Source organism: Chaetodon trifascialis, chromosome 14 (genome assembly GCF_039877785.1).
Source record: "Chaetodon trifascialis isolate fChaTrf1 chromosome 14, fChaTrf1.hap1, whole genome shotgun sequence".
Taxonomy (NCBI): Eukaryota; Metazoa; Chordata; class Actinopteri; order Chaetodontiformes; family Chaetodontidae; genus Chaetodon; species Chaetodon trifascialis.
Genome location: NC_092069.1, coordinates 16,662,717 through 16,678,866, shown reverse-complemented (window position 1 = coordinate 16,678,866; position 16,150 = coordinate 16,662,717). Strand labels below are relative to the sequence as shown.

General features: G+C 42.0%; 1 protein-coding gene across 3 annotated transcripts in view; it reads right to left on the bottom strand.

The window, feature by feature from the left end:
* Nucleotides 1–71: 71 nt before the first annotated feature.
* Nucleotides 72–16,150, bottom strand: part of LOC139342153 (brain-enriched guanylate kinase-associated protein-like) — a 46,833-nt gene continuing 30,754 nt past the window's right edge. For all 3 annotated transcript variants that reach the window (XM_070979105.1, XM_070979106.1, XM_070979107.1), the window contains 3 exons: nucleotides 10,070–10,177; nucleotides 7,390–7,473; nucleotides 72–3,984 (listed from right to left, as the gene is read on the bottom strand). In XM_070979105.1, coding sequence (XP_070835206.1) covers nucleotides 2,446–3,984; nucleotides 7,390–7,473; nucleotides 10,070–10,177 — 1,731 coding nt within the window. In that variant the 3' untranslated portion in view covers nucleotides 72–2,445. The remainder of the gene's footprint in view (nucleotides 3,985–7,389; nucleotides 7,474–10,069; nucleotides 10,178–16,150) is intronic.

Genomic DNA, 16,150 nt, shown 5'->3' with positions numbered 1-16,150 from the left:
CTGCAATCAGCTGAGGAAGACGTGACATTTCTCGGTTCTTGAAATAAGTAATGTAAAACACTTCTGACGTATTTCCCAACACCCATCTTTATTAAGTAAATAAACATACAACAAAAATATATAACCATGCATCAGACAGACAAACATGTTGACATTTAGACAGCTGGCCTGTTGTTCCTGAAACAGGGCTGGAGGTAGGACAGGACAGAACCACTTCAGCCTCCTCATTCAGGGTCAAAACATTCGATAAATAGAACATCAACTGAAACTGGATAGAAAATAGTCAAAGTGTTAGAATTGTGTGTAGTATCTATATCGCTTTCTTTACATCATCTCCACAACAAAAATACCTCTGAGTCCCTCTGTACATTGGTTAAATTCAATTCCAGACCTCTTCAACCCTGTCGACACTCATGCGTTGTACCAAGTGAGAAAGTGATTGGAGAGCTTTTATGGTGCGGTTTCACCTTCATGAACGCGACAAGGTCAAAAAGAAGAGATGCGGTTTTGAAATCTTTAAAAACAGCCGTAAGCCAGTTCCCAGATCTGCAGGAATGGGAGAGGTAGAAGCGTGGCCTTCCAGAAAAATCTATTCATGACTAACTCGAGGGCAGAGCTGAGTTCCCATTATGTAGCTTATCCCCGTCGCCATTCCTCTCAGATCTTTAGAGCCACGCACGCAGGAAGAAATCCTTGGAGATGTATCATGCCAAAGGGCACACAGATGTTGGAGCATTTCGCCCCCATCTATACGAGTAGCAGTAGCAGATGGTGGCATGATTGTGGGGCAGCAGGACAACCTCTCTGCAAATATTTATTTAACATAAGGCAGGGTCTTATTTTAATGTGTTTTATTCGCCAACAGGACAGCATGTCTTTGCCACTTTCTATGTACGTATATATATATATACACGCGGTGTCTATTTTCACAGTGTTTTCTCTAAAATAGCCTAATTGAGCATGCTGGTTTAAAAACAACACACTGACTGTACATTTTTGTCTTTAATCAGTCGTTTTTTTTCCCACTACCTTCTCAGTGCTATGAACCTTTTTGTGCATACATTGCAGAACTGCCAGCTTGCCTGGAGAAATTTTCCAATTAATCTCCCCTGAAAACTAGAAGATCCAGCACTTTTTGTTTTGGTTTGTGCAACTAGTGCCAACACCAGAGAGTTTGTATCAGGGTAGAAATTTGTCTGTGTGCCAGATTTTTAAAAAGGGATTAAGCCTCATTGTCTTTAAATAAAACACATTTCAGCAGAAATGTCCACTGCAAAGTAGCGTAAGATCAGACTTAATCCTTTTCCAAGAAACTGGCTGCGTGTGTTATGTCTTACAGGAAGAACAGTAACAGTAGTGTATACATACAGTAACAATACAGCAGATATACAGTATGTACACAGTTGTTAGATGCTGTAAAGGAGACCAATCTGTCCTCTGAACAGGATTAAGGCAAGTTCACAAGTGTCCTGGTATGAGGGTAACTACTGTGCAGTACAGCCTCAGATTCATCCTCTCATTTTGATACAAAAATAAGAAAAAGTCCAGCTGAGTGATGCTAAAAATCTTGCTATTCTGTTGAATAAATTCACCTGGCGATTTCTTGTAATCCTTTTCTAATCTCACATATATTTTTTAGAGCTGTTATTCCACCAAACAAAATCAGAGGTCTTAAAGTTTCTGATGAATTAATGTGAAATCTAGCATCAGGGAGGAACTTTCTCCATCTAAATTTAGTTTCTTGCTATAAATATCACATTGCATTTGAATAAAACACATTATTTTTTAAAATATCTGTCGCGTAGTAAGTGGTGTTTACAGATACTGGCCCTGTGAGAAACAATTTAGCTGGAAATGTGGAAATTTTCCTTCTTATTTATATGCATTATACAGCATGCATTTTGTTTAAGAGAAAATAGAGAATGAATAAATCTTTTTAACAGCTTGCAGTCAGCTGGATCCACCATACATAATGGATAAACTTCCCTCACCCAAACATTGTGTAATTAAGTCACCCTATTGCAGACGTTTCAGTCCATTATCTATGCTGTATATATTAGAGCAGAAATTAATGGTCTTTTGCTGGTTTTACTAACAGTACTTAACACCAAAAAAAAGAGCAAATAGCACAGTACGTTGATGGAGCCGGGTCTGTGTTGTATTTCTTAGACAGTGTGGTTTTATCCCGGTGGCTCTAAATATCATCGTTGAAACAAAAACGTACTGAATAGCTGGTCTCAGGTAGCTACACCGTTGCATGACATACAATAGAAAAAGTGTTGCAGACTGCATGAAACGTGCCTTGGCTAAGAGATACATAGAACAACAACATCTTAATACCCCATCACACCAAGTATGTGTCTGCTGCAGGGAACGTTTGAGACGTACAGTACGGCAAGTTAGGAATCATCATCATGCATAAAATGAAAAGCGCTCTGTCTCCGCTCAGTTCAGCAGTGTACCGTATAGCTGTGCCTTGGTCAAACTGTCCTTCCTCGTCAGTCCTGTGCTGCCAAATTTTTGGTATCTTGGAGAGGTCTTCTTTGGGAGGGCGGGGCCGATGCTGAGAGCGGAGCTGGAGCTCGGGCGAGGCCGGACGCTTGGCCTGGGGCTGGGGTAGTGTTGAAGACTTGAGGCTTCGAGGGAGCTTTGGTGTAAGGACTCGGCCGAGCTGTCTGCACTCAGATTTATGTAGTCCTTCTTGGCGCTGCTTGCCGCCGTTGCTCCCCCGCTGCTCTCCTTGTCTTTAGAGCTCCCTGAGAGGAACAGACTGCACTCGGAGTCCTGACTGTCATCCTTGGCTCGATACAGCACAGAAGTTTTCTCCTGCTTACGATGCTCCATCGGTTTTGGACTGCGGCTGGGCGAAGGGGGACCTACTGCAAAACACTGGTCCAGCACGCGGCTGTGGAAGACGTCATCTTCTTGGAAGCTGCTGTAGAGAGACCCCTTGGCCTTACTGGAGGGGCCAATGGCAAAGTGGCGCTCAGAGAAACTATATGGAGAGACCCGCCCTGTGATGTCGCGGTAGGAAGAAGAGAAAGTGTTGATGTCTTCCACGCTGAGCTGTCTCCAGCGGCTGCTCAGGTCATCCTCAGGGACCTGGACGTCGCCTCGGCTGTCCACAGCCGCTCCTCGAGCTTGGCCCAGTCCAGTTGTTGACCCCATGCTGTGAGAAGAGGCCAGGCGGGGGTTGCTGGAATGGTATGGCTCACTGAAGCATGAAGCCGTCCTTGTGTACGCTGGTGAGGTGGCTTTCTGCGGGCTCCTGGGGGTCACCATGTGCTGGATGCTGAGGGACTTGGGGAAGCTTGGGCTGTCTTTGTCATAAGAGGAGATGCTTTTGCGCCCATAGTCCCCACTGCCACTGTCTCGCCAGTCCATATAGAGACCCTGGTGGGAAGAGGATAAGGTGCTGCTGGCAGTGCGCCCACAACCGCCACTAATTCCTCCCTTCTCATCTGATGCGAGGCTGAAGCTGGAGTAGGAACTGGAGGCAGGAAGGCTACCGGTGCCGAACTCATCGTGGTGGTGGAAGGACGACGGAGGCTCGTGGTGGGAGAAGCTTCCAGAGTGGTAGGCCTCTTCGTCTGGGTTGCTGTCAGTGGAGTTCTGGGCGTGCAGCTGGAGCAGGCTGGTGCCGTGGAGGTCAACGCTCTGCCTGCGCTCTGTGTCTTGCCATCGTTCAGGGCAGTAGAGAGCCGTGTCGCTGCAGTACAGATCTGATGACTTATAGGAAATACGGCGGTTCAGGTTATCAGTGCTTCCTGTTCCTGTAAGAAAGTCTCCATCCTGTGGCTGCGGGCTGGGTGAGCGTGTTACAGGGCAACTGCTTCCTGGTTCGGGCTTTTCCAGGACTTTGGCAATTATGGCTGTGGGCACAGCGTCAGAGTAATTGGAGTGGCACATCGCCATCGTGGCTCCGCTACCCCGATTATGTTTCTCCATGTGGGAACTGATGCGTTCCTGGAAATCCAGCGGCAGCTATGGCAAGGAAGACAGACATGCAGAGAGACAAAATAAGCTCGATGAAGATGAGAAAACAGATGCTTTTTTGTTACGATTGTGACATTTAGCCTGAAAAGATCTCGAGAATATAAAGAATTCCTCAACAGCCTTTTCTGAATTATTTATACAATCAGCTTGAATCTCTTCTCACATATTCAAAGCTTTCTGTTTGCACTGAATGTATTTTTAGAGCTGTCCCTCCAGGATTTTAATCTATAGTTCCGCTTTAGAAAGTAATTCATTCTCGCAAAGCTCACACAGTCCAGACCAGCTCGAGTGTCTCAGGGGGATTGCACCACTTGGCCCCTCTAATGAACTTGTCAGAAAATTGCTGAACACAAGCTTTATTTATTTATTTCTCTGCTTTCCTTTTCTCCCAACCCCACCGTGTTTTTCTTTTTCTACAAATATTTCTGTCATTTACTTATCTAAACTTTGTCATTCCATAAAAATGAATTAATAGGAACATTAATAAAATAACATTTTTGGGGGGCATCCATGAATAATTTTGTCTTTCTGTCCTCTCTCTCGTCTCTTTCTCCATCCTTCTTCCTCTCTTGCTGTCTCACTTTCATGAACACCAGCAGACAGACGCAATCTGTCTGATTGGCTCCTGTTTGAGAAAACTCTTCCTGTCCATTACAGACTGTTTCTTTGTGCCTATTAAAGCTGGTCAGGGTCAGTCGGAGCTGTTCCTGTCACACTGAGCTCTCTCTTTTTTCCTCCCTTTCTTTATCCTTTCATCTGTCTCCTCTTGCTCCACTGCCTTCTCCACCAAAAAGCCCTCATTCCCCCCTATCCCCCAGTCTTTTAGCTCAGTGTCTCTTTATTCTGTCTACCATCAAACACACATCAGTTCCACAGGGAACAGCTTAGATTCAAATTAAACCAGTGCTCCGGGTCTCCAGCTGGGAATAGAAAAAAAAAAAAAGAAAAAAGATAAAATACTGACTTGGCTTTGTTAAGAAATAGCAGCTCGCCTCTGCATAAAATAACCTGCATCTTTTAAGTCAGGCTATTTTTAGCAGCCACTGCCTCTCCCAGAGGGAAAAGAGATGGAAAGTAGGTGAGGCTGTGGTGGGGGAGCACAAGATAATATACAGTGTGTGCTCCAAGTAAGCTAGCTCAGCGTTAGCTGCTATCTGAGGCAAATCTTAATTAACAGTCTCACAGTTGGCCAGTTTTAATCCATGTGACAGCGCACATGTCTACAGGTCTTGCTCCATTTATTGAGATAAGTGGTTTAATGGTGTATGATGGAACTGGCACTTATTAGTCATTGTAGTCTATTCACAGCCACTCCGTGAAAGCTATTTCCTCAAAATACTCCACTTTTAGAAAAGATTTTACATTTAGAAAAGATTTGACATTTCAATGTTTTTTATTATTTAAGGGTGAGGCTATGTAACTTGAAAAATTAGAAATTTAGCAATTAAATACAGCCCTCCTCAACTGACCCTCTGCTGAGTCTCTCCACCCTTAGTTACTGCTGCCTGTTAGCTTTCCCGTTAGCTTACATTCACCACTCACAAAATGTGCAGTAATCAAACAGGTCTCACACAGACGTAAACAAAAGCAGGTCTCATTCAGAGCCTTAGCCTGTGGGTTTTGTCGATTAAAAAGAACTGTCACTAGCAACTTTTATCAGATAGCTAGCATAAGTTTATGCTAAGGCTAAAACCCCATGAGCTGGTCGAAAAGTCTGGCTCTGGCAGGCTTTACAATGTTTCCATGTAATTTGTTTCAAAGCCAAAAGCCTGTAGAAGAGTTTTAAATATGCACAAGACGGCTGCAATGCTTAAAGACTGAGCGAAAAGTGAGGCGAAAGCTGCATGTAAAGAGAAAACAGCAGTTGATGACGTATAGAAGACAAAGAAATGAAGTAGCAGCATTGTTTGAGTATTCCAGGGTAGAGCTAGTTAGCCATTGTATTATAGTGTAGTATTATTTATTTCAGGGTTTTTGCTGATACATCTTTGGTCTCATATGATCAGCAGCTTAACAGACATCACAGTATTCACTTCTTCTAGTATCACACTGTGTTTTCAGCATGTACTCTTCATCCCATTTGTCACCTGTGAATTCATTATTTTCCTTAAATTATCACAAATGAAACTAATGAATATTTAACAGTTAAATGTATTCGTAGACAGTTTTTTCGTCAATTATCAGCCCTGTGGAGGAGTATAACTTTCATTCTTTTGGGCATCAGGTGTCATCTCAGGCCAGGCTTTCATTCATTCATTCATTCATTCATTCATTCATTCATTCATTCATTCATTCATTCATTCATTCATTCATTCATTCATTCTTCAGAGCCAGGATGCAGACAGATGGCACTTCAGACATCAGACCTTCATCAGTCTGACTCAAGAGACCATGAGCACTATTGTGCAAACCACTCACCAAGGCTTTTAATGGTGCACTGACAGAACATGGAGAACCTCTCTCCGTGACAGAAATAATGCATTAAGAATAGTGAATTAGTATGCAAATTATATTTTGCATGATGTCGTTCTAACCATCAGGCTCAGTGCTACAGTCAGGATTTAAGTAATACTGAGGTCCAAGTTCACCCCAGTACACCTCTCAACCCTAAAATCAGTATTATTTGGATCTTTTATGTATTCAGTTAACAGTAAAGTCTATTTAAATGATGCTTAAAAGCTTTCTCCAAACAGCCAAGAATGAAATCCTGGTGGAGAGGTGCTGAACCCTTCCTGAGGGGATCGAACCTTAAAACATGCTGAGAGCCAAATGAAATTTGTCTGTAGTTCTGATTATCAAAAAATCAGGTGTTGAAACTGGCTTTCAAACTGTTGGCTAGTAGCTTATTTATGTTGTATTCTTTGATCACATATCTCCTGATTTAAATCAGGCAATTCTACTTTTAGTCTTCTTTACTTCACTACAGGCTATACATTTATTTCATTCATCACTGTTGTGTTGAAGAGTTTGATGTTTTCTTTAATAAAAAAAAAGGGCCTAGAAGTAGTCAAACAGTCTAAACATGCTGCAGTCAGCCTGTAAAAGTTTTTAATTTTGGATCATTAACTCCTCCCCGGGTTGCCAAAACTGAATTCCCAGAAAAATACCGAGGATGTGACCTCAGCGTCCTTCATGCTGGCTACAGTCCTGATCAAGCTGCTCTACTCTGACAATTTTCAGCTTTTTGCTGTTGTTCAGGAAGTCAAACAGTAATAATTAGTCTTATCTGATATTTAATGTACCCAAATGTGACATCTTTGGAAATGAAGTATTTTTTTTTTCTTAAATGGTTTTAACTTAATTTTACAGCGCAGGTCTGCAAAGCTTTTTGCTGCAGCACATATTTTAACTGAACCGTCGGTGCAGTGGTAGCAGCCGTGTTGGGGAGCTCACCTCAGACATCTTGTGTGCTCTGTAGTGAGACTTGGAGCACTGCAGCAGCTGTGCTGCCAGGTTGCAGTCTTTCCTGTACAGGTCCTGAAAGAAGCAGAAAGATTATCCTCAATCGCTTCATTCATACTTCTCAAATGTTGTTCTTTTTGGCAGCTTGATGGTTCAAGCAAGCGTTTGACCGGGGGGGATTATTTTCAAACACCCTCTGGGAAAAATCTGTAACACTTTAAATTACAGCTTTTTAATTGTGGGGTAATTATTATGTAATTATGGGGGACTTCTGAAGGGAATAATTATACAATAATGGAATCTTACTGTGGTACTGTAGCAACAAAAAACCAAACAATAAAGTATCAATTTACTACAGTATTTATGAGGTACAGTACATATAAATTAATGAGGGGTCCTGGGGAAAGAAAACAAGACGCCTGGAATAGCTGGGGTAACATTATGCAATAATGAGAAATATATAGCATAGAATATGTAATGTACATAATGGGCCATATTGCATTGGAAAATTGGGATAAATAACCAACTAGATTCGGCACTTGATTGATTTAGTAACCTGTCAACCAAATTCATCCATTGAAGTCGGTGGAGTTTCATTCATTAGCACATGTTTTTCACCTTGGCTGTATTATTTCACTGGGTCGACATGTATTTTTCATTTGCACTCTACCTTGTGTCTGCCCAATATAGTCTATGCTAATTTTATTAGAGTTGTCTGAAACAGTGCATTCACTTATCTGCACCTTCCAGGCTCGGGGAGCTGGTGCAGCATTATTTATCTCCCTCTCTCTCTCTGTTCTTTCTTTCTATAATGGATGGTTTTTAGATTTTCAATGAAATTTCAGGGCGTAGTGAGGGTGGTCTACTGGCTCAGCAGACGCTCGGTTTAATTGTTGGCTGTGTTTCTCAATGCCTGCGTTTGTGTGGGTGTTTAGCTGGTTTAGCTCACTTTCTTTTCCTCCCCCTCTGAAATCCCTCCACTCATAAAGGTCATTTCTGGCTGCACTGTAGCCTCGATCACACCACAGCCCTGACAATACTTCCCACTGCATCAAAGCCTCCTTTTTGACAGTTTCAGCTCCCCCGCCAGTTAACAGTGACTGCTGTTTAAATCACTGTATTTCTTTTCAGTTTGTTGCCAGGGGACATTTGGGCTCCCTGTAGTTTTATGGACGGTTCAAATAGACCTTTGAGACATTGGTGATGTCTTCGTTAACATGAGCTGTGTGGTGTGTTTCTCCGGGGAAAGTTAGCTTCCATGGGGTGGTGAGCCAGTTTTTGTGAGGTAACATGATGAGGTCTTAACATATCATATGCATTTCAAACGTGGGGAAAAAAGGGGCTTTCCTCTCTTACTTCTGACGATGTGAATATAGTTTCTCGTGGCTTTGTACAATCCTGGTATTCTTGCAATCTAATAACTAGTAATAAGCACAGACAGATGATGAGACCCAGATTGAAAGAGACATAAAATGACTACAACCGTTGTTTTGCATCTCTTTGTGGTCATTTTGTGTGTCTTTTAGGACGTTTTGTGTGGTCGTTTATGTGGTTATTGTGTGTTTTCAGTCGTTTTGCATCTCTCTGTGATTGCTTTGCTTGTCTTTGCAGTCATTATGCTTCTGTTTGTGGTCGTTTTGTATCTCATTGTATTCTTTTTTTCTGCCTTTTTGTATTCATTTTGCATCACTTTGCAGTCATTTCATTGACTTTGGCCCAGGAGCTCCCTGGCCGTCGGGCCCCTGGGTCTGTAGTCCGTGCATTGTAACAAGCTATTGTAGGTTGAATGGTTTTATGGCTCAAGAACAACACATTTTATTTGATATGATGCATTTATTTTTCCTGTCAGGTCTCAGGCATGAAACATTTAAAAGGTTATTTACTTTATCCTGTGTTATAAGCAGTCGACTCGAAGCTTGCTCTCTGGGGGGAATCCCTGCCTCACCGCTGGCTCAATGGGACAAATTCTCCTCCCACTCCAAATGAACCTTGACTCCAATCAGCCTGGCCAGATCTGAGGGGATTGTCTAAATACTCTGTAGCTCAGAAGTGCTTAAAACTGCCATAGACCAAAGAGAGAAAATCTAACCTAACCTGGAGCCCCCAGTAGAAATACAAGTAAAATCACTTCAAAGAAAGTGAGGGACCCGATTGCCATATGCCCCTGAGCTCAGATCCATGCAGCCCAGGCTCCAAATTCTGGCAGCCCTGAGGATGCCCATTGATTTCAGCATAATCACTATAAAACACCCAGTGGCTTAGAGTTAATTCCTCTATCTGCTGTGGCTCCTTGAAGCACAAATATCCAGGATGTTGCAGAAATACAGTGGATATGAGGCTGTTTGCAGTAGTGGGTTCATAGAGAAAGCTGCCAGTGTGACAGGAGAAAGTGTTTCCAGAGGGAAAAACTGCTCTTTGAAGAGTTGTCATTTCGGTCTCCCAAGCCAGCTGTTGTTCTGGTGCTAACAAGGCCGAATTACTGGCCGGGCAAGGAAAGCAACCACCCCAAGGCCCCAGACCTCTGTGGCCCTGAATGCCCCAGGCTACTGCCTAATTTGTGGGCCTGCAGGCGAAAAATTATCTGGTCATGTCCTCAACTGGAGTCTCATCACACAAAAAAGTTCAGATACTGTCTGAGCTCATATTATCAGATGCAGGCAGAGGCACTCACATTGTCCTCTCTGAGTTTATTGATGGTGATCTTCGCCTCCATGAGGTGGTTGTTGAGGACGATGATTTCTCGGCTGAGGGCTCTCTTCTCCTCTTCATGGTGGTGGGACTGCAGGGTAAGAGAAAGAAGTGACAGGGGAAAATGGGAAAGAGAAGAACACAGAGGATGTCAGAGTTAGACCGAGTAGGTGATAAGAAGCGAAGGAAGTAAAGGGTTAAGGGAAAGAGTTGAGTGTTGAGATAACAAGAGAGATGAGGGAGCCAAAGTTAGAGGAGCAAGAGAAGAAAAATAAAATGATAGAGGAGGGGAAGAAAAATGAGAGGAAGAGAGCCGCAAGTCACTATCAGTCTGAAACCAGAGCCAGCAGCAGGTCTTAATTAAAAGAAGATTACACTTGCCAGCGCTCATATCATATCAATTACTCTGGGAGTAAGAGAAAGAGAAATAGAAGGGGAGAGAGAAATAAAGAGGGGGAGAGAAGGAGAAAGACAAATGAAACACTCGTTCTATTTTCAGTGATTACTGTCAGAGAAATGCAGAATGACTCTGCTGGAGTGACATTTTCACCCCACTAACAGCGGCGCATAATAATGGCGATGTCTGCTGGTTGGCCGGTCTGTCTGTCTGCCCACTTTATCTCAACAAGGATTGGTCACATCGCCCTGCACTTTGGCACAGACATTCATGATGCCCAGCGGATTATTCCCAATGATTTTTGGTGGCCCAGACCTCTAATGTGATGGACTGGTCTGTGCACAGTTGTACTCCTCAGAGGACAACCCATTTCTGTTTTGAACATAGGTTTCCTCCAGCACCACATTGAAAGCCGACTTCACAAGCAATATATTTTAGAACCAATAAAACATACTGTCCTGGGATCAGCCAAGCACGTTCATGCTCCCAAGGGGATAAACCCTTAATGGTCCAAACATCTGTCGTGCAGCCATAAGCAATAAACTTGCAGCCTGGCAAGATGGATCCTCATGTCATATGATCTTGTGTGATGTTGCAAATTCAGCCTCACAAGGTACAACAACAATGTCTTTGTATGAACATTTTGTCACGATAAAGACAGAGATGATAGTCCTACAGGTGTCCAGAATCATAGAAACTTCAGCAAACTCAATCTGCTGATGAAGACCTTGTGGTGCAATTGAAAGCTCCTGAACAAGATGAGTTTATTTCAGTCATTAATTTAATGGGTCTGTCCAACATCATCTCCACATTGTGAGCTGCAGTTAGCATTGTAGCCTCTAGGGGCCAGTGGTGGGTTCTGATGATTGCTGATGGTACTCTCTCTTTCTCTCTCTCTCTCTTTCTCTCTCTCTCTCGTTCTCTCTCTTTGTCACACACACACACACACGCACACACACACCATTGTGAAAGCCACCACACAGCACCAGCTGACAAATGATACAGCTCTGAGCACTCACTTGGCCTCCCACCCTTCTCTCTTCTAATCTCTCAATGGCGGTGATTGTTTTGAAATACAGGGTGCACAGCCAATCTAATAGGTGGCAATTAGTGTCAGTTTAAGCAATAGGCCAGCATTGATATTCAAATCCAATTCTGTTAGGGTCTCATTAATCTGCTGTCAAGACATGCAGCTCTCTGGCACTCTTTCTCTTTCTCATTACTCTATTCATATTTTGTGATGCTGACCGTGCGGATGAGCACATTAAGGCATTTTTAAGCTCGGATATGTAATTGCACCCTGTTCTGTCTTTGTTAAAGTGATGTTTTATTGGATCAAAGACAATTTCTCATTCAGATCTTAATATACCTAATAGCGCTGTCATTTAATACATTACTGCTCCTACATCACTGGACTCTTGCCTTCTAATAGAAGGGTGACGCAAATCCTTCAAAACCTGAAAACCACTTGTCATCCAACCTTCTTTAGCTTAAATGGGAAAAAAAAACTACTTACGTCAAGGTATTATGTGTCACATAGGCGACATTGAGCATCAATATTATAAATAGAAACCCTCAGACATTAAGTTGATTACATTTGACCAAATTTAAAGATACATTCACTATCTTTGGTGTTGTAACGGTAATACAAGTGAAAGTCCTAAAATCTTGATTGAACCTGAATTAAGTGATTTTTTTTTTTTTTTTTGGCCACTTGGGAGCAATGCGACAAGTTTAAAGACAAACTGACATCAACTTCATACATTGGATTAGCTAACATGTTAGCCAATAGTTGCCTATTGACATACATGTCCAGCATACATACAGCAACATTATCATTTATTCCCACCTGGTGAATGTAAGTCCCATATTTACTCACTTTCAGCTCTGGTTTTGGTCTCTACCAACTCCCACGGGAAGTATGTGTCTCTTTAAGTGCTAAAAGCTCCTGTGTGTTCACCAGCTTGTCACTCACTTTGTCTGTGAACCATTTGGTGTTGAGCAGGTTGTTCATCAGAGTTAAATTTCAGGCCAGAAAACCAAAACAATGAGTTTGTGTTGTTGTGTTACAACTCTCTGGCAAGCAACACCGTTCACATTACACACAGTTATTTGATCCATTGTTAATATAGGAATATTGATTAATGTAGCTTTAAAAAAAACCTTTTAATGGCCTGCTGGTCTTCTTTCTGGAGATGTTGCCACCTTCTCTGATCTCAATGAACCTTGCGAGAGAGAGATGGATGGTGCACCGCCAGCTACAGTGACCTTCGGTGTGAAGACTGTTGTACATTTGCAAAAATAATCTGCCTCTTTGAGGTCGGATTGCATCTTGTTCTCTCACTATAACTGCTGACTGACAGCTTTCATACATCCAGATCTTCTGACATACTGATGCTCCACATGCACAATTGGACACAGAGTCTACCTATAGATTAGAAATGAACAGAGAAATCTTAATAGGCTTGATGTGATGAACATGATCTTCTGCTGTACTTTGGAGAGAGGGAGGAAGTGTAGTTTTAATTACAGCGTTATGGCCAGCGGAGGAATCACAGCTGTGCACACTGATTTTTGCTATCTGTTCTAGTCACACTGTGTTGGATACACAGGCTGTCACCAAGACGTTCTTATCACTCGCATACAAGAGAACAGAATCAAGCAAAATTAATATGCAAATTTTTTATCATATCTTGACCCAGTAGAGGAGGAGGGATATTGTATCTCACCACAAAGCAGTTCAGAGACGCACTGCTTGCCTCTTTTTGTCTTTTGACCATAAATGTAAGCAAGTTTCATCTAATTACTCAACAATGTATATTATATAAGACATTTGAGCACACGTCTAAATCCTCCTCTATCAGTGTCATCTCCTGTATAACGCAGATATGGAATGGAATAAAACAATAATAGCAACAACAAACCACAATTTGCAGAGCCTGTTTCAATTATTGATCAGGAGAATTTGTTGAATTGAGTACACAGTGTATAAAAAATGAAAAATGCCAGTTTTTTCCAAGACGCCCCCAATTTGTTTTATGTATTCAGCTGGAGCTTCTGCCTCCTCACTGGACAACAAATGAAGCCTAAATCCCATGAGATGCAATTACTGAAGACTGCAGTTCACGGAGGAGAGCAGAAAACTCCAGTTAAATACAGTCTTATTTTTGTGGGTGGGGGGTGGGGGGCAAATGAGATTTTCTATCCTCATTAAAGAGGATTTTTACATGGAGACACCGACCATCCTCTTGAACAAAGCAGATTCTAAATCTTATGAGTTTTCAGAAACAAGGAAAAAGTCGGTCACTTCATTGGAAACAGTGGAGAAAAGCTCTGGTAGACTCAGAGTGATGAAACGAACACGATGACGTAGAGCCATACAGCCCGGACCATTCTGCTGGTTTTACAAATCAGATGCACTGAAGCACTGAGTAAGTTGTTTGTTGCTGTCTGTCCATTCGTAATGCACTCACACAAATGTCTCTTAGCTTAAAATGATAAAGTGATGTTTTCCATCCAAACGGTCAAAGATCAGCGCCACTGTGACATCATAATGTTCTGCAAAAACACTTTTCCGGCCGTTATTCAACACTGTAACTCACTGTCTATACTGGTTGAGTGTGTGCACGTATGTGCGTGTGCTGTTCAGTGTCACAAGTGTCGGCTATATGTGACGGATGCCGACGTGAAGCTGCAGTGGGGCAAACTGTACGGGAAACACTGATGTTTCAGCTAGATTGCAAGTTTAATTGAAGCAGCAAAGCTAACTGTCTAAAAACCATCCACCCATCCATCCATCCGTTTTCTATGCCGCTTATCCCTTTCGGGTTTCCGGGGGGGCCGGAGCCTATCTCGGCTGTCAACGGGCGGGAGGCGGGGTACACCCTGGACCGGTCGCCAGCCGATCGCAGGGCAACATACACACAACCATTCACACTCACACTCACACTCACACCTAGGGACAATTTAGAGTCACCAATCAACCTAATGAGCATGTTTTTGGTCTGTGGGAGGAAGCCGGAGTGCCCGGAGAGAACCCACACATGCACGGGAAGAACATGCAAACTTCACATACAACCATACGTCTTGAAATCATAAACAACAGCCGAGTATACAGCCGACACCTGAGCAGCTAACTTACTCACTGATGTATTTGGCATGTACTCAGTGACATGAAAATCTGTTTATCTATCCTTCACATTACCATCAAAATGAATTTGAATAAAAAATAATTGCAGACAAAAACATACCTTAATAAAAGTGTTTGCATAAACTACTGGACTTATTTATAGTGAGATGAGACTAGGTGATGACTAAAGACTAAACTATCAACAGTGGTACTGACTAAATGTAAAATAGTAATTTAAGTAAGTTTTCTTTGACTAAGAAAAGACTAAAGTCAATTAAAACTTGACACAGGCCTGAGACTAATTTAAAAAACAGAATAACAAGATAAAAAATTAGCACCAATTCTTTGGCTCAAACATTAAGTTTCACTTCATTTTTCTGCTCCAGAAAGAATCAGGAGTAAATAATTACACACATCACATCTGCTGGGCTTCTCTGTGGCGCTACGGTCCCATGTGTATTCACTTTTCATTGAAGAGTTATGATTAATGTCTGTCGTGTTAATGGCACTAATTAGTGCACTGCAGGCCTCGCTGCTGCTCGCTGGAGAGCAGCACGCTCACACACACACACACGCACACACACACACACACACACACACACACACACACACACACACACACACACACACACACACACACGTCACTCACTACCAGGGCTTTCATTCATCTGACACCTTCCGCACTGCTAAGCATGATGAAGACGCCTTTGTTTGATATTTGGCCATTCTTACTTGAATCTGTGACATCGAAACAACAATAAATGCTTCAATGCTGTTGAACCAAACATATTGATGACTTAAAACATTCACATTCTGTTTATTCTCTCATCATTCTCCTCTATTCTATTCATATCCTGCATGTTTGCCTGTTTCAGATCTGGATGTCAGCAGCACAAACAATTACCAGTCTGATGCTGCCATGCGTGATAAACTAAGCAGCTAAAACGCATCGATCCCGAATCAAATAATATTGATCATCTTAATGTTTTTTTTAGAGGCTTGGCCAAGAAAGAACCGATCAGAGACCCCAGAGATTAGACTGAACCTCTGTGCTTCATGAATAAACCCATAAATAATTCTGATTGGTTGTGACAGGCGATGGATTAATACATCTGGATAGAAATGTGCTGCATACCAAGACCAGAAGTGAACCATGCAGCCATTTGGGGAGAAGCTCTGAGTGGCAGCTAACAATCTTTTTTTTTCATTATTGATTATTCTGTCGGTCAAACTTTCTGTTAATATAGTCTATAAAATGTAAAATTATGACAAATACCTTTTAAAGGTTATTAAATCCACAGTGATGTTTTAAAATTAGCATTTTACAAACAAGTTTTTAGATTTTTTTAAAAATATGCTCATGCTTAACTTATTGTGCTTTTATATATATTGCTGTTTTTTGATATGATAAGTTGTGTCACCATTTATTAGTAGTATATAAACATTTAATAAATATAGGTATTTATTAATGTATCTGTCAACGACTGAAACTCCTCTTGTTGGTTTCTTTGTAGATAAAAGAGCTTGGTCTGTACCAG